The sequence below is a fragment of the Nerophis lumbriciformis genome, linkage group LG01 (genome assembly GCF_033978685.3).
Source record: "Nerophis lumbriciformis linkage group LG01, RoL_Nlum_v2.1, whole genome shotgun sequence".
Lineage (NCBI taxonomy): Eukaryota > Metazoa > Chordata > Actinopteri > Syngnathiformes > Syngnathidae > Nerophis > Nerophis lumbriciformis.
In genome coordinates, this window is record NC_084548.2 from 17,859,476 (window position 1) to 17,878,612 (window position 19,137).

At 40.5% G+C, this 19,137-nt stretch overlaps 1 protein-coding gene across 1 annotated transcript in view; it reads right to left on the reverse strand.

Moving 5' to 3' along the window:
• Window positions 1-19,137, reverse strand: part of LOC133616908 (neural cell adhesion molecule L1-like protein) — a 161,900-nt gene that overhangs the window by 110,538 nt on the left and 32,225 nt on the right. Inside the window, exons 11-16 of the mRNA XM_061976487.1 lie at window positions 14,042-14,182; window positions 10,622-10,733; window positions 5,475-5,641; window positions 5,004-5,169; window positions 3,197-3,321; window positions 1,314-1,418 (exon numbers count right to left, since the gene is read on the reverse strand). Of these exons, the coding sequence (XP_061832471.1) occupies window positions 1,314-1,418; window positions 3,197-3,321; window positions 5,004-5,169; window positions 5,475-5,641; window positions 10,622-10,733; window positions 14,042-14,182 (816 nt within the window). The remainder of the gene's footprint in view (window positions 1-1,313; window positions 1,419-3,196; window positions 3,322-5,003; window positions 5,170-5,474; window positions 5,642-10,621; window positions 10,734-14,041; window positions 14,183-19,137) is intronic.

Genomic DNA, 19,137 nt, shown 5'->3' on the forward strand with positions numbered 1-19,137 from the left:
CATAGGGATGTACAGCAGAACCTCCAAAGTTGAACGTCACTAAAAGTGTTTCCGTTTGGAGTTAGAAATGAAACCGCGGAAGTTAAACAAAGTTCAAACCATGATCACGCATGATGTCAGCAAATCTTCTAAAGCAGTGATTCGCAAACTGTGGTACATGTACCACTAGTGGTGCGCAGGCTCCATCTAGTGCAGACCTGGGCAAATTAGGGTCTGTAAAGATTTTCAATCCGGCCCGCCGGATATTCCCATAAAATGTTTTTAGATCTCGAAGAAGGAAACTGTAGCTGCCATCATGATGTGCAGTGATTTTTTTCAAATGACCGTAAGTCTTGAACTATACAAAGTATTTCAATGGTTGGAATCTGAGCTTTTGCATGATATACTAGTTACTATAGTAATCTAAGTCACAGCAGCTCAGACCAGGCACCAAGCAGTGTGGGTGTGGTTTGTTTCCACAGAGTGGGTGTCAGGGACGGCCATGATAGTAGGAGATGTAAATATAATCATTTAGCACTCACATTGTGGTTTATAAAGCCAATATTTAGCTTGTCTAAAATATTTATGCTAATTCGGACTCAAATGGCTGCGCCGTGGTCAGAAGAAGGCAATCAGTGCGATATAGAAGACAATGGAGAGAGAGAGAGAGAGAGAGAGAGAATTGAGTTTGAGACCCCTGATTAACATGACTGTTTTTTAATTTTTATTCCAATGTTTATTTTGATGCCGCCACAGAAGAAGGGTACCATGAAATGTTATGATAAAAAGTGTAACGATAACCTTATGGGTCATTTCTTTAATTTTTATTTTGTGAAAGGGTGCTCCTAAGCTGTACAATACGATAAATACTGTACAATTAATTAATATATTTTACATTACGTTACATTTTTTATATGTCATCGTCCTGTAAACCCCTTCATGTTCCAGAAAAGCACGTAATTAGATGTATTTTATTTCACTTGTATTTAGTTTTAATACTCAGTTAACTGTTCTTTACATTTGTATGACAATTTCCCTTATTTTATATTAAATTACAATCCTCATGAAATGATGTAGGATAAACTTTGAAGGTTCAACTATATTTTGGTGGAACATTAATAATAATAATATGAATTGTGATTATCACATATGTGCACAAATCTAAGCAAGTAAAGTAATTGGCAAGCGCAGGACACTTTTTTAATAAGTAAGCTGTACCTGCAAGTAAATAAATATATAACTAGGCCAATATTTTTAAATCTCTAACATTTTAAAAATAAAAAATATAAAACTGTAAATACACACACACATCCACATATTAGGTTTTCACTCACCTATTACAGAGCTGTTGTGATCACTGCCAGGTATCCAAGATAGACTAATATTTCTGGGATTATTAAGTTTAGTTATAAGTACATTTTGAGGAGCATCAGGGACATCTGCAACATGCAACAATAACCCATTACAAACACAACAGTTTAATGTCACATGTCACATTAAGGACATAAGTAAACACATCTTTAAATTGATGACTCAAAGGTGCTATTAATTTAACACAATTTTAAATAAATTAATACATGTTTTTGAATGGGTTATCAAATAATTAAATTGTAAAATGATATTTCATATTTAACTTAATTTTTTTCAATATTTAATTATTTCTCTATTTGAGTATTTCAGTAAATTGTTTAACTGTGTATGCATTTATTTCATGAAATTATGGTGCAGCTTCAAGGATTAATTTTATTTTTCAAACTCACTGATCAAAGTCAGTAGGCGGGTCTAACACAAATCATGTCCAATGATTGTTTTGGTCTAAAGCTGGGGTGTCAAACGTATGGCCCGAGGGCCGGATCAGGCCCGCGAACAGCTTTTATCCGGCCGGCGGGAGGAGTTTGCTAAGTATAAAAATGTACCTGATATTTTTGAATAAAAGAAACAGCTGTTCTAAATGTGTCCACTGGATGTCGCAATAGCAATTATTTGTATCTTGGTAGATGATGCTACATATGTACAAAATAAACCCCATGATGTTAGTACATCAGTCGAGGAAAATGATCAAACTACATAAATAACATACTGTAATTTGATTTTGATGTAATTGTTTTATATTGATAGATTGACAATTAACACCAATGAGTTGACTAATTAACATTAATACATAATTTATTCAGAAAATATAAATAACGACAAATAAAGATTGAATACTATTAACCACAACATGTAAGTGTAAAAAAAAACAAAAAAACATTATGATTTGTACAATTTCAGAATGTGCTTGTTTTATTTTTAAACAAAGAAAACACTCTGAAGTTGTCTTTATTTTTAAGTTATCGTGCCGTTAGTTTACCAGTCCGGCCCACTTGGGAGTAGATTTTTCAACATGTGGCCCCCGATCTAAAATGAGTTTGACACCCCTGGTCTAAAGTCTGCATCTTTGGAAGTCTTTGAAAACAGTGTGGTGTAAAATAAATAATTCAATTGTAAAATAATGAAATGATAAATTAAATAATTAATTTGATCTTGAAATAAATAAACTATTTATATGAATAAATGATATGTTTATATTAAATCAGTGAATGACAAATTTACCTTAACAACACACTGATGTATTTAATTTAAAACGTGATTAATGACAAATGTCTGTAATTATTTTTTAAGATGTATTAATTCATTTATTTTTGGCACTCCATGATGACACAGTAGCATTTATATATGGAAACTATTTGTGTATCACCAACTACTTAAAGAGGCTGCATACCAAGGGAAAAAACACACTTACTGTTCACTTGTGCAACCTGAGGTAAAGACGTGGTTAAGTGCGTCATAACAAACCATTGCATTAGCAACAGGCATTGTCAAAAAGTAAATCAAAAGACTGTTTGGTATTTGGAGGAGTGCGAAAAATTTACTTAATATGGAACAAAGTGTGTTTCATAGCTTTTAATAATAATGCAGACATTGTAGTTTGCTAGGTCCCTAGTTTAATATGTAGTTACCTCAACATTATATTGTCTTTTTTATTGTTTTTGTTAGCTTTTTTTAATCATGCTACTCCCGTCCACTCGGCTAGGCAGTAATAAAAGGAAAGAAAGAAAAAAAATGATCCGATAATACATTTTGGGCACAGACATTTAAGCAAAAATTAAAAGTAGCATTCTTCCGCATGCTTCTGAATACATGCACAGATACCATATTACAAACACGAGCATCTTACCAAGCACTGTGAGGAGTGCATTGACGTTGTCCACGTCCAGACGAGTCATGGCCATGCACGTGTATATTCCTTCATCGCTCAGTTTCACGTTCATAATCTGCAGCATGCCATCACTCAAAAAGTACCTAAACATCAGAGCCATTTGATTAGGTCATCGCTTGTAGGTACAGTGCAAACAATACCTGACTCAACAAGGTAATGAGCTGGATGTAAGATACCTATTTCTAGGGCCGCCCTGACTAAATTGGGGCCTAAAACAGACTTTTATTCTGAAGACCAGGGGCGTCACTAGCTTTTAAGGACAGGGGGGGCTTAGCCCCCAGGAGATGCACAGGACGCGAGCGAACGTACCGAGCACAAAACTTCACAAACGGCTAACAAAGACTTAGAAATTATTCATTGTCATTATTATTTAAAAAATGCACGGGACGAAATGAAATGCTCCCCGGGACGATGGCTTTTAACCATTTTTTTTCTTTTTCTTTTAAAGTATTTATTAATTTGACATTTTATATTAAATGTCTTGGTTTTTCCTCCCTCTGAAAATCCTATGAAATGTTTACCAAGCCATTCTATAACAATACAACAGCTATTAATGTAACAATACAATAAAACAAATATATTTACTGTTTTTTTCATTGTTTTAACATTAGACTAATGTATATTACTTTATATAGATTCTACAAGAGTGATGTGGGCATTTTCTGTATGAACAAGTCCAAGGACCGCAGGCAAGGTCGCAGAGAAAATGCGGACTGGATTTTGAGTGATGTGGGCATTTTCTATATGAACAAGTGGAATGGATTGGATACCGACACACTAAAGGGGCTCTCTCCCTTAAAGTACCAATGATTGTCACACACACACACACTAGGTGTGGTGAAATGTGTCCTCTGCATTTGACCCATCCCCTTGTTCACCCCCTGGGAGGTGAGAGGAGCAGTGGGCAGCAGCGGTGCCGCGCCCGGGAATAATTTTTGATGATTTACGATATGAAGTGAGGGGAAACTGAGTGAATAATGACAGGTTATATGATTAATTTATTTAAACTCATATTCGGGCCACTTTATAATGAATATGTCGGCATGTATTTGTAAAAAAATAAAATAAAAAACAAATATGTATATATGTATATATACATATATATAACACCAAATTATTTAGGGGGGCTTAAGAATATTTTAGAGGGGCTTGAGCCCCCCTAAAATAGGCCTAACAACGCCAATGCTGAAGACCCCCATTACAACTTTTTTTTCCACACAATTGTCATTCTATTTTAATCAAACTTGAATTTAATTTCATGCATGTTTTGAACTAAAACAACTTCATGGGAAATATATTGTTCAGTAATCTTTTTTTTCTTTTCTTTTTTGTGTGCAATTAAACCATAAAGTTGCATATGTTTCTGGCACATCTGCGGCCGGGATTCAATTCTAGTACATCAGCATGCAAGCCCAGCACTAACATTGTCCACCACAGGGGACCATGAGAATGACGAGGGAACTTTGCAATCACATTCCTATCAATGACGGAGCAGGACGGGGCGAGGAATACATCTGCGGTAAAATTTCAAATGTCATTCATTAGATGACATCTACGCAAAATGGGGACCCCCACAGATAGGTTATCTTGTGACATGACAGAACTCTCAAACAATAATCACAAAAAAAAAGAGACCAAAAAGCTAGACAGTCACAAAAAAATAGGGCCTATTTAATATGAGACCAAACATATTGCCTTGCCTCTGTACATAGATTCATAAATGAAAACATTTAAGCATTGAACAACCTTGAAATCGTCCACAAACCTAGAAGGTTCCTCTAAGGAAAATTGAATTTTCTCCCCATCCTTGATCCAAACCGTCTGAAAGGAGTCCTTCAGACTTTCATCGTACTGTGCCTGGCACGTCAGGTGAGCCGTGGTCCCGCTGATGACCTGCATGTCCTGAGGCCCATTTACAATTTGTGTAGGTTCTATCAACAGATCAGTGACAGAACCACATAAGACCATGCAAACCTGTAGTGAAACACTCAATAAAACATCGCAATTAGTTTAATTCCATCCCATCATTAGTCCTTGCAGTCTGGGAAAAAAAAAAAGTCATTAACCATGCTACCTTCCAAAGGCCCTGTCATCCCTTAAGCTAATTTACTAATTTAACTCTCAACCATAAAAAAAAAAAAACTCTTGGCAATAAGTTAATTTGTCACACGCATGGCCCTTTAAGAGCAATCTTGTCTACTAATGCTTCAGCAATTTACTTATTTTCTTGTGATACCTTTCACAGCCAGCACAGCGGTGATAGACGACTTGCCCTCGCTGTTATCGGCAACACAGACGTATTCGGCGCTGTCTTCCTTTTCCGTGCTGGATATTTGTAATGAGCCGTCGTGGAGCGTAATAAATCGTTCTCCCTCGATGGCTTCTGGAGTCTCGTCTTTGGCCCTGAGAGAGAGGGAGAGAGAGAGAGCCGGGGAAAGTATTCATATATTTATACGCTGCATATCTGACAGCTAAATCCATTGTGTCAAACTAATTTAAAGCAATATTTTTGCATGTTAAAGGCGCACACACAAAAAAAGAAAAAGTTATGAGGTGTCCTTGGGATGGACTAGAGCAGACATTGTGAACCAGTAACATCAGTGACCTCTGACCTATCTGAATTGAAAGCATTCATTGCCTGCTATTGTCAGAGCTCCAATATTGTGCAACATTGATGACATGTTAATGACATATAGTAGCATACTTGCCAACCCTCCCGGATTTTCCGGGAGACTCCCGTAATTCAGCGCCTCTCCCGAAAACCTCCCGGGACAAATTGTCTCCTGAAAATCTCCCGAAATTCAGGCGGAGCTGGAGGCCACGCCCCCTCCAGCTCCATGCGGACCTTAGTCCGCTTTCCCACAATATAAACAGCGTGCCTGCCCAATCACGTTATAACTGTAGAATGATCGAGGGCGAGTTCTTGGTTTCTTATGTGGGTTTATTGTTAGGCAGTTTCATTAACGTCCTCCCAGCGCGGTAACAACACACAACAAAAGCATTCAAGTTTTCTTCTACCATAAAGCAGTTTGTTTGCCGTAAACAGCAAAATTGTGTCACTCTTAAACAGGACAATACTGCCATCTACTGTACATGCATATGTGACAATAAATCTAGGGCTTTTAGAGAGTGCAGTGCACAACTGCGCACACAACAAGGAGACGAAGCAGAATGCATCATCAGAGAGGGTGTTCAGCATGGTTAGAAAAATAGTGACAGAGAATGATGGACAATTCAACCCTTAACTCAACAATGAGTAGATGAGTGTTATGTGTGTGTATATGTGTAAATAAATGAACACTGAAATTCAAGTATTTCTCTTATTTATATATATATAGAAATACATATATATATATATATATATATATATATATATAGCTAGAATTCACTGAAAGTCAAGTATTTCAAATATATACAGTATATATATGAAATACTTGACTTGGTGAATTCTAGCTGTAAATATACTCCTCCCCTCTTAACCACGCCCACAACCACGCCCCCCCCAACCACGCCCCCCCACCACCTCCCGAAATTGGACGTCTCAAGGTTGGCAAGTATGTTTAGTAGTAACAAGTCTCCCGAGAGTGGAGATCTCCGGCTGATTTAGAGTAGCTCATCAAAGGTTCAACAAGTTTGCTTAAACTCTCAGTATATCTGTATACCGTATATGTTCAAATAAGACAATATGTCTATATTTAATGACAATTCATCACAAAATAGCACAAAGACAATGACCGCACTGTTTGAGTAGAGATCTGCCTCCTAATTAAAGTCTAATTAAATCTTGCCAGTCATACTATTACAACATTTTTTATTTTTTTTTTCAAGGTAGCTCTATTAGTGATACCAAAAAAAAAATGTAACCGTAAAGAAATGCATACCGAAATACAAGAGCCTGACGAAAACAAATTTTATTGATTTTTTATTACTTACGTATAAAATACTAAACGGTCTACCTCCATCCTATAATGCTGATTGTATTGTACCATATGTCCCGGCCAGAAATCTGCGTTCCAAGAAGTCTGGCTTATTTGTGGTTCCCAGAGCCTTAAAGAAGTCTGCAGACTTTAGAGCATATTCTGTTCTGGCTCCAGTACTCTGGAATGCCCTACCGGTAACAGTTAGAGATACTACCTCAGTAGAAGCATTTAAAGGGGAACATTATCACCAGACCTATGTAAGCGTCAATATATACCTTGATGTTGCAGAAAACAGAGAATATGTTTTTTTAACCGATTTCCGAACTCTAAATGGGTGAATTTTGGCAAATTAAACGCCTTTCTATTATTCGCTCGCGGACGTCACATCGGGAAGCAATCCGCCATTTTCTCACTTTCGTCGGTGTGTTGTCGGAGGGTGTAACAACACGAACAGGGACGGATTCAAGTTGCACCAGTGGCCCAAAGATGCGAAAGTGGCAAGAAATTGGACGAAATTTGTCCAAAATACGAGGCTGTGGGGAAAGCCGACGAAATGGTCAGTCGTTTGTTCCGCACACTTTACCGACGAAAGCTATGCTACGACAGAGATGGCAAGAATGTGTGGATATCCTGCGACACTCAAAGCAGATGCATTTCCAACGATAAAGTCAAAGAAATCTGCCGCCAGACCCCCATTGAATCTGCCGGAGTGTGTGAGCTATTCAGGGACAACGGACCTCGGTAGCACGGCAAGCAATGGCGTCAGTTTGTTCCCGCAGACGAGCGAGCTAAACCCCCTGGATGTCTTGGCTCACACCGTCCCTTATGCCACCGAAGATGATCAAGAGAAGAATATCGACCCTAGCTTCCCTGGCCTGCTGACATCAACTCCAAAACTGGACAGATCAGCTTTCAGGAAAAGAGAGCGGATGAGGGTATGTCTACAGAATATATCAATTGATGTAAACTTTATTCATTACTCGCGGTTTTACGTAAATTATTATACATAAACTGTGTTTACCAATAATTTAGCTTAAAAACATTTATTTTTTTCAATCATTCGAGTACATTCGGATAGTCTTGTGTAATGCAGTATTTTGTGTCTATTTAGGTATGGTTAACCTGAGTGCTGAAATCGTGGAAAAATATATGTTCTTAGCGCGCCTGAAATGGGCTGTCTGCACTCTCGAAGTGCATGTTGTTGCCAAATGTATTTCATATTCTGTAAACCTCGTTCATAGTTGTTAGTAATTATCTTATCAGACAGTGTTAAGCCGCTGAAATCCGAGTCTGAATCCGAGCTAATGTCGCTATACCTTGCTGTTCTAGCCGCCATGTTTGTTTGTATTGGCATCACTGTGTGACGTCACAGGAAAATGGACGGGTGTATATAACGATGGTTAAAATCAGGCACTTTGAAACTTTTTTTAGGGATATTGCGTGATGGGTACAATTTTGAAAAAAACTTCGAAAAATAAAATAAGCCACTGGGAACTGAATTTTAATGGTTTTAACCCTTCTGAAATTGTGATAATGTTCCCCTTTAAGTCTCATCTTAAAACTCATTTATATACTGTCGCCTTAAAATACACCCCTTTTTTAGACCAGTTGATCTACCACTTCTCTTTGCTGCTTTGCCCCCCTCTCCTGTGTGGAGAGGTTATCAGGTGGCCATGTATCAGTTTCCACGGAGGAAACATGAGCTGTTCCAATTCTGGACCACACCTCTGTGCATAAATTGGTGACGTCTCTGCGCCCCGACTTGTCTACATACAAGAGGATCCCCCTGCTGACCTCCCTATGGACTGGACTCTCACATTATTAACCGTATCCACTCTGCATCCATTGCATCGATCACCCCCACATCCGCTATCCTTTCCAATGTTTCTCATTGTTCCCACTGGGTTGAGTTGTTTCTTGACCTGATGTGGGTGTCAGGCTTGTCCCTGACAGTTTAGTCAAGTTTTAGTTTTTCCTCTGTCATTTTCTGTCAGCGCTTTTATTTTGTCTTCATTTCCTGATTGTCTTCCTGAGTGCTGCTTCCCCTCAGCTGTGGCTGATTGGCACCTGGCCACACCTGGTGTCAATCAGCCAACTGCTATTTAAACCTGCCTTCCCCTCCAGTCAGTGCTGGATTATTGTCATTGTCGCTAATACTTGTTGTCACTACTACCTGTCATAATACTTGTCGTTGTAGCTCTGTCTACTTTTGTTCACTCAGCTCATGTCATAGTTCCTTCGTGTCACAGTAAGTGTTTTTGTTTCTTGTCCACAGTTAGCCTCTGTGCTATTTTAGTTCATAGCCAAGTTTGTTCTCCGCCTTGTGTGCGCCTTTTGTTTGTACCTTTTTTTTTTTTTTTTTGCCATAGTGTTTAATTAAATCATGTTATTTTGTACCAAGCCTGCCGCCATCTGTGCATTTTGGGGTTCGTCACCAACAAACTCTGACAGTGGGACCAGAGGCTTGTGGCTTGTGCAGCCCTTTGAGACATTTATGATTAAGGGCTATCTAAGTAAACTTGATTGATTTTTTTAATGCAAAATGTGAGTTGTGTATACCGACCTTTTGTTAATGTTCTGGCAAAACAAGCGTATTCCCTTTGTTTGAGCGGAAATAAGATGTGAAAATAAACGTTCCAAAAATGAGTAGCTTTCGGTTATTTTCATTTTGTAAAAGTAGCTCTCAGAAGAGCAAAGGTTGCCCTGCCCTAGAGCCTGTTTCTGAGCACTAAATCTAAGAAAAATCTATTATCTCCCGCACTTGTTTGCTTCACAAGGTGCGCTCAAACGCTCGCTTTCAAACTTCTGTGTTTTTTCATGACCATCTTCCTCATGAACATGACACCGCTTCTGTCCCGCCCCGAGCTAGATAATCCCACCACCAAATAAACATTTGCTACAAATCCTAACATAAAGCCTGTGTTGAAACAACCGTCATCCTTGAGTCTTTCAATCAGCTTGAAGTTTTTCAACAATTGTGCATGCTGGGAGAGGGAACCCGTTCCTGAAAAAGTTCCTGCGATGGACAATATTTATCCACTGCTGATAATAACCAGTTGCCAGACAACAACTTGATCCAATCTGAATTTCAATAACAACAAATAATCACAATAATTATGATGCAGTGTCCAGTAGAGTCTAAATATGTATGATCTCTGACATTTATCTAACTTGTAGAGCTGCCGAAACGTCCAGAAAAGAAAGAAAATAGTAAGCCCATTCAAAGTCAATAGGGACCATAGCTTTGCCACCGTTCTCAGGACAAACGACGGAATCGGCTACAACTCCTGTTGATACTTGGCTCAAACATTGCAGCCATACACTAATCGTCCTCATTCACATGTTCTATATGTAATAAATCTATGACTCACACCAAGGTAATATTATCCCACCGCATAATTCTAATTACGTTTTCCTGCTTAAATTCTCATGAACAACCATGCTTTTCTTCGTTATCACCTACCAAGAGATGGTAGGAAGAGGCGAGCCGAAAACTCTGCAGTTCATGGATATATTCTGGCTGCGTATCACCGCGTACTCCTGGTAGTCCTTGGTCAGGATTAGAGGAGCCAAATCTAAAAGCAAATAGAATATTGAGATATTATCACAAGTCAAATTATTCCTAAAATGACTGAACGGCATGTTTGCTTGATAAAAAAAAATGTTACATAAAACAACCAATTACTGGTCTTTTTTTTTTGCCACGGCTATTACTCAAGGCGAGCTGGTTATGCAGCTTTACTTTGACCAATCATAAACTGGATATTATAATCTCAAAATATTTTTTTTGCACATATCTGTACAAAAAACTCAACCCATTGGGTTGAGTTCTTTCTGATGTTGTCACCGATTCTGTTCATAACTTTTATGGACAGAATTTCTAGGCGCAGTCAAGGCGTTGAGGGGATCTGGTTTGGTGGCTGCAGGATTAGGTCTCTGCTTTTTGCAGATGATGTGGTCCTGATGGCTTCAACTGGCCAGGATCTTCAGCTCTCACTGGATCAGTTCACAGCTGAGTGTGAAGCGACTGGGATGAGAATCAGCACCTCCAAGTCCGAGTCCATGGTTCTCGCCCGGAAAAGGGTGGAGTGCCATCTCCGGGTTGGGGAGGAGATCTTGCCCCAAGTGGAGGAGTTCAAGTACCTCGGAGTCTTGTTCACGAGTGAGGGAAGAGTGGATCGTGAGATCAAAAGGCGGATCGGTGCGGCGTCTTTAGTAATGCGGACGCTGTATCGATCCGTTGTGGTGAAGAAGGAGCTGAGCCGGAAAGCAAAGCTCTCAATTTACCGGTCGATCTACGTTCCCATCCTCACCTATGGTCATGAGCTTTGGGTTATGACCGAAAGGACAAGATCACGGGTACAAGCGGCCGAAATGAGTTTCCTCCGCCAGGTGGCGGGGCTCTCCCTTAGAGATAGGGTGAGAAGCTCTGCCATCCGGGGGGAGCTCAAAATAAAGCCGCTACTCCTCCACATCAAGAGGAGCCAGATGAGGTTGTTCGGGCATCTGGTCAGGATGCCACCCGAACGCCTCCCTAGGGAGGTGTTTAGGGCACGTCCGACCGGTAGGAGGCCGCGGGGAAGACCCAGGGCACGTTGGGAAGACTATGTCTCCCGGCTGGCCTGGGAACGCCTCGGGGTCCCACAGAAAGAGCTGGACGAAGTGGCTGGGGAGAGGGAAGTCTGGGCTTCCCTACTTAGGCTGCTGCCCCCGCGACCCGACCTCGGATAAGCGGAAGAAAATGGATGGATGGATGGATATCTGTACACTGTACATGTTATTGTAGCCAACCTTATGTATTTGTGTAACTAAAACATTCACTTTTTCTTCGTCACAGTCAATCTCCAGCGTAACAAAAATGCTCTCCTATCTGTAGAGTTTGAAAACCTTGACTGTTGCTTTTAAAAGTAGGCAGACAAAAAATACATTTTTATCATACAAAGACAAAGCACCTCTTTACAAATTAGTGCCACAGTTGTTTTGAAGGTCCCATTAATGCTTAAAGATCAGCAGCTCATTTTATCACACAGACCTTTTCCCTTCAAAACACAACTTGAAGCGTAAACAACTGTGAACTAATTTAAAAAATGAAGGGCATCTGTAGAATCAAACAGACTGTGAAAATCAGATGGAAGTTGGTGAATCCTTGCTGGATTGTTGCCGAATTAAATGAAGAGAAGTGAAGTGACACATATTTAATAATACCACCTTAACATTTGACAAGAAAACAATTACACAAAGCCACTCGGTAAAGAATCTTGGTATTTTCTTTGACCCAACTCTCTCATTTGAGTCACTCATTAAGAGTGTTCCTAAAACAGACTTCTTTCATCTCCGTAATATCGCTAACATTTGTCCCATTTTGTCCACCAGCAATGGTGAGATCATTATTCATGCATTCGTTACGTGTCGTCTCGATTATTGTAACATAGTGTTTTCGGGTCTCCCTATGTCTAGCATTAAAAGATTACAGTTGGTACAACATGCGGCTGCTAGACTTTTGACGAGAAAAAGAAAGTTTGATCATATTATGCCTATAGTGGCTCACCTGCACTGGCTTTCTGTGCATTTAAGATGCGACTTTAAGGTTTTACTACTTACGTATAATATACTAAATGGTCTAGCTCCATCCTATCTTCCTGATTGTATTGTACCATATGTCCCGGCAAGAAATCTGCGTTCTAAGTACTCCGGCTTATTAGTGATTCCCAGGCCCCCAAAATAGTCTGCAGGCTATAGAGCGTTTTCTATTCGGGCTCAGTACTCAGGAATGCCCTCCCGGTAACAGTTAGAGATGCTACCTCAGTAGAAGCATTTAAGTCCCATCTTAAAACTCATTTGTATATGCTAGGCTTTAAATATAACCCCCTTTTTATACCAGTTGATCTGCCGTCTCTTTTCTGCTCTGCCCCCCTCTCCTGCATGGAAAGGTTATCAGGTGACCACAGATGAGGCGCTATCTGTTCAAAGTCGGGACCCGGGGTGGACCACTCATCCGTGCATCAGTTGGGGACGTCTTTGCGCTGCTGACTTGTCTCTATTCAAGATGATCCCCTGGCTGGCCCCACTATGGACTGGACTCTCACATTATTAACTAAATCCACTCGGCATCCATTGCAACCAGGGGGGTGCCCCCACATCTGCGGTCCTCTCCAAGTTTTCTCATTGTATCCCATTGGGTTGAGTTTTTTCTGATGTGGGATCTGAGCTGAGGATGTCGTTGTGGCTTCTGCAGCCCTTTGAGACACTTAAAGTTAAAGTTAAACACACACACTCGGTGTGGCGAAATTATTCTCTGCATTTGACCCATCACTCTTGATCACCCCCTGGGAGGTAAGGGGAGCAGTGGCCAGCAGCGGTGGCTGCGCCTGGGAATCATTTGGTGATTTGACCCCCAATTCCAACCCTTGATGCTGAGTGCCAAGCATGGAGGTAATGGGTCCCATTTTTATAGTCTTTGGTATGACTCGACCGGGGTTTGAACTCACAATCTACTGATTGTGATTAAGGGCTATATAAATACATTTTGATTGATTGATTGATTGATTGATTGAAGTTAATTATATTTATATAGCGCTTTTCTCTGGTGACTCAAAGCGCTTTACATAGTGAAACCCAATATCTAAGTTACATTCAAACCAGTGTGGGTGGCACTGGGAGAAGGTGGGTAAAGTGTCTTGCCCAAGGACACAACAGCTGTGTCTACGATGGCGAAAGCGGGGATCGAACCTGGAACTCTCAAGTCCACACAAGTTTATTAGGTACATGCACAAAATGCAGTGGTGAGTAACATCTTTACCTGTCAAAGCCCGAATACATTTTTTTAAAGTCTGCTGAGGGTCATACTAATTCCATTTTTGCTCGCTGTGACGGGACTACTTACTCATAACCATGATGTTAATGTTGGCAAGAACACCACCATGTCTGTTGGAAGCTTCACACTGGTAGACGCCACTGTCTTCTGGCAAGGCGTTGTGAAGAATCAGTGTGTCGTCAAGCACCCGCTTGTTGTTTAGTGGGTCATCTGATAAACAGAAACACATTGATGGATAAACCTTTCCCAATAATGTTCAACCTAAAAAAAAAAGCGCATTACCAAAAAAAATACAATTAAGATATTTTCGAATATTGTAATATACAAGTACTGTAATTTCTAACCTGTAAGCTATTACTTTACCCCCACACTTTGAACCCTGTGCTTTATACAATGCTGCGGTTAATTTATGGCTTTTTCCAAGCTTCACATGCCACCAATACATTTTGCCTCATCACGTCAGACCAATGAAATTGCCAAATGGGTCACGCTGGACCAATGAAATTGTTCACAATAAATCAAACACACTTACACAATCATTCAGTCAGCCATTAAGTGTGTTATGGTATGATTATGGTACAGCGGGTCTATTCAACTGGAGGCCCACGGACCACATCCAGCTTTTAATTTGGCCCGCCGAACAACACCCATTTAGGCTTGATGAAACCATTCAAACTAGGGATGCTCATGTATGTGACATATACGACGAAGCAGGAGTGGGGTGAGTAGAAGAAGATGGCACTATCAACCCTGGAAAAAATCTAAATAAATCGCAAAAATCAGACTTAACAGCAACTGGACAACAAAATATGAAAGTATTGAAATTGCTGATTTTGTAAAGTATTTTGTATCAGCGGTCGTGTTTTTTTTAGCTGTTTAACTACTAAAACTCATTTCATACATGTAGCAATGGATTTGACCAGTAGAGGGTGATAAAGCTACACATTGAGTTTAATTGAGTTAAACCACATGTGTGCAATGTTTGCTGTATGTATGAACATTAAACTTTCCATTTAATTTACGTAACATACACAATGGACACTATTTATGTAAAATATACAATGGATGTTATACTTTTGTAATGTTTATATTTTCAGTTTTACAAACCTAAATGAAGGAAGACGTATAAAGAAATAAAACTGAGGAAGGAAAATATTACAAAAGAAGAAACATCAATCATCAACAAAACGGCTGGAGTTTCTTTTTCTTCATGCTGATAACTATCTGTCAGGCCTGTACACGCTGGAAACGAGTAGCGAGGGCAGAATAATACATTTATTAACAGTGCAGTGTGAAAGCTGATGTGTTTACTTTGTAAATAAGTAAACACAATCTCAATGGAATATAACCTGCACTTTCTAAAGAAACATCCAAATTGTGATGTCCAGCCCCTGAGCATGAGCTCATGAAACTGCAGCTCTCTTCAATATGTCGTTTAATAGCCCTGTGGTACAGTATTAGTTTATTTTAAACATGCATACAGTTACAATATTGTCCGTCACATATTTCCAGTTTCTCATCACAAATTGTCCGAAAAGAAGTAGGAAGAAGCAGAGCGTCAGAACAGTGGCCAAAATCGTAATTCGTAAAAAAAAAACACACATTTTGCATGCACACGGCATCATTTTGCCCGTGCACGGACTATGCCCTTGTAAAGTGTCTTTCTCTTTCCTCACGAGCGCTACGTTCAGCCCTTTTGGCATTTAGGGGCAGAAATTGAATATGCAGCCTGTGCAACTCCCCCCTCTTTTCTGATTGGTGACTTTTAACAGCTACTCACTCCTGGGAGAGCCAATCCGAGAGTCCGCGCGCACAAAATGAGTCCAGAGAGTTTCTACAAGGACTGCAAGAATATGCAAGGATTCTGGCACTGTTTTGACGCCATAGTTACAGACTTGGATAAGACGGGATAAAATGCACACAACGCAGCCCAAACTCGAAGACAATCGAGCCGGCCATCGAAAAATCCAATGGAACTGAAAAGTTTCAGCACACATGAGGCATACTTGCCAACCCTCCCGGATTTTCCGGGAGACTCCCGAAATTCAGCACCTCTCCCGAAAACCTCCCGGGACAAATTTTCTCCCGAAAATCTCCCGAAATTCAGGCGGAGCTGGAGGCCACGCCCCCTCCAGCTCCATGCGGACCTGAGTACGCTTTCCCACGATATAAACAGCGTGCCTGCCCAATCACATTATAACTGTAGAATGATCGAGGGCGAGTTCTTGGTTTCTTATGTGGGTTTATTGTTAGGCAGTTTCATTAACGTCCTCCCAGCGCGGTAACAACACACAACAGCAGCGGTCATGTTTTTGTCTACCGTAAAGCAGTTCGTCTGTCGTAAACAGCAATGTTGTGACACTCTTAAACAGGACAATACTGCAATCTATAACATCAATAACATATACAGCTTTTAGAGAGTGCAGTGCACAACTGCGCACACAACAAGGAGACGAAGCAGAAAAACGAGGAAGATACAGCCATGGCGACGCCGACGACGAGTAAGATGAAGAAATACGCTTTGTTGCACCTTTCCTGCCTGAGTCCGGAGATTAGTTGCAAATCTTGCTTTATTGATTGCTTGCACACAGCCAAATCCAACACAAAACAAACTACCGTAGTCCCGCCCGCACTCACGCTACCGCTCCCTCTCTTCTCTCGCCCACACACTCACTGACGTCACTCACCTCCAGTGTTAGGACTAACGCGTTACAAAGTAACGCGTTACTGTAACGCCGTTAGTTTCGGCGGTAACTAGTAATCTAACGCGTTATTTTTTTTTATTCAGTAATTTAGTTACCGTTACTACATGATGCGTTACTGCGTTATTTTACGTTACTTTTGATGTAGTATCGGCTAGAAACAGAAGCGCTGCGGTGTCGTTCTTCTGAATCTTCCTCTGTCACAAGCCGGAGAGAAGAAAAGAGGCGCGGTCTACGTGTGTGTGTGTGTGGGTGTGGGGAGGCACACAATAAGTGATCCGCGGTTTGATATATGAAACAAAAAAAAAAAGTTGTTGGCACGTTCAGTCCACACACAGCGTGGTCATGGCGAGCGGAGTAACGGAGGAGCTTGAACGCCCCGCGCCATTTAATCGGTGTGTTTATAGGTGCAGACTCGGTTGTGCAAAACGAGGGTTTTAAACACATGCTGAACGTGCTTGAACCACGTTACGACATCCCGTCGCGCACCCACTTCAGCAATAAGATTGTGCCAGATCTTTATGAGCAGGAGAAGAAAAAACTATCCCGAGCATCATCTGTTGCGCTCATGACAGACGGGTGGAAGTCCAGGGGAACTATAAGCGCTCACTTCATCACAGCAGACTGGGAGAGGAGAAGACACGCCCCCTCTACGAGAGTCGCCTTGCGCAGGTACCGACACAAGCAGTGGAGGAATGGAAGATAAAGATATCCCAGTCACACGTGATAATGCCAAAAATCAAATAATTACAGAGAATGAGGCAGGACTGGGACCACAGATAGGTGCTTTGCACATGTAGTGAATTTGGCATCACAGAAGGGAATCTCAGTCAATAGGATGGAGCGCCTCTTTGGGAGGATCAGGAAGGTTTCTTACTTCCACCCAAGCACAACAGCTGCTCATGTGCTTAAGACAAAGCAAGAAATGCTAAAGCTGCCTGCTCATACATGATGTCCCAACGAGGTGGAACTCCACTTATGATATGTTGGAGCAGCAGGCATCTATATACTCTGCATTGACCCACAACACCCTGAAGACAAATGTCACCCTGTCTGATGATGATGTGAGAGTGGCAGATGAGGTCCTCCAGGTGCTTAAACCCCTCAAAAGTGTTCCATCTCTACTGAGCACTAAAACTTCACCATCTGTGTCAATGATCCTGCCACTGAAAACAAGTATTCTAAAATCCATGGCTCCAAGTGTGGAAGACAGCAGCATCACTCCAGATGTCAGGCTTTATTTCACTACCTATGTTTCAAGGAAGATGATGTTTCTTCTTATGTTGCACTTAAACTTGTTTTTTATTAATGGTCATTGGTCCAAGTTTAAAGAAAGGAGGAATGCCTTTTTATGTTGCACTGTTTTTCATTAATTATGTTAAAAGGAAAATAAAAATGCATGTCAAGTTGATCAACAGATTGTATTATTCTCCAGTGCAATAACAGTACTGAAATGAAGGCAAAAAGGGCATTAATGGGAGCTTTAAAAAAAAAAGAAGAAAAAAATAAGTAACTAAATAGTTACTTTTCACAGTAACGCATTACTTTTTGGTGTAAGTAACTGAGTTAGTAACTGAGTTACTTTTGAAATAAAGTAACTAGTAACTGTAACTAGTTACTGGTTTTCAGTAACTAACCCAACACTGCTCACCTCACATGCTCACCCATTAAAGGGCCACACACACACATACGCTACTCTCATAACAGCTTGTAAGTTCCAAGCCGCAGCTGCGATTGGACCTGGATAGCCTCCAGGAAGAAGTAGTGGACTACCAAGTGCTTGGCACTGAAGATCTTCCTCAGGAAGCAAAGATTGACCGGTTTTGAGGTGGGCGGGGTCGGGGGGGAGGAGTATATTTATAGCTAGAATTCATTGAAATTCAAGCTATATAGCTATATATATATATACATATATATATTTATTTCATTATTTGTATATATATATATATAAATAAAATACGGTAAATACTTGAATTTCAGGGTTCATTTATTTACACACATCCACACACATAAAAGTCTGATCTACAAAATGTGCAGGCAACATACCCCTTCCCCTTCGAGCTTTCCTGGACGAACTGAAATTATTTTTTCCAATCATTTTGGAACTTGCAAGCGTACTTCTTCTTACTCGTCGTCGCCATGTCTCTTCTTCGTTCTTCTGCTTCGTCTCTGTTATGTTTTTGGACATTGCTACTTGCCGTAGTTTTGAAGCAATGCATGATGGGAATCCGGATGTTGTGTGTCAGCGTATTAACGTGCCGGCTGGAATAAACACACACTGAGAAATAGCTCCGTGCCTGCCTACTTTATTGGGTTATAGATAAACCTATGGATAACAAACACATATATAATAGTCTCCTTTTCAGGTGAGAGAGGATGCTATAGGCAGTGCTTTTAAGGCGCGCCCCCGATATTGTTGTCCGGGTGGAAATCGGGAAAAATTCGGGAGAATGGTTGCCCCGG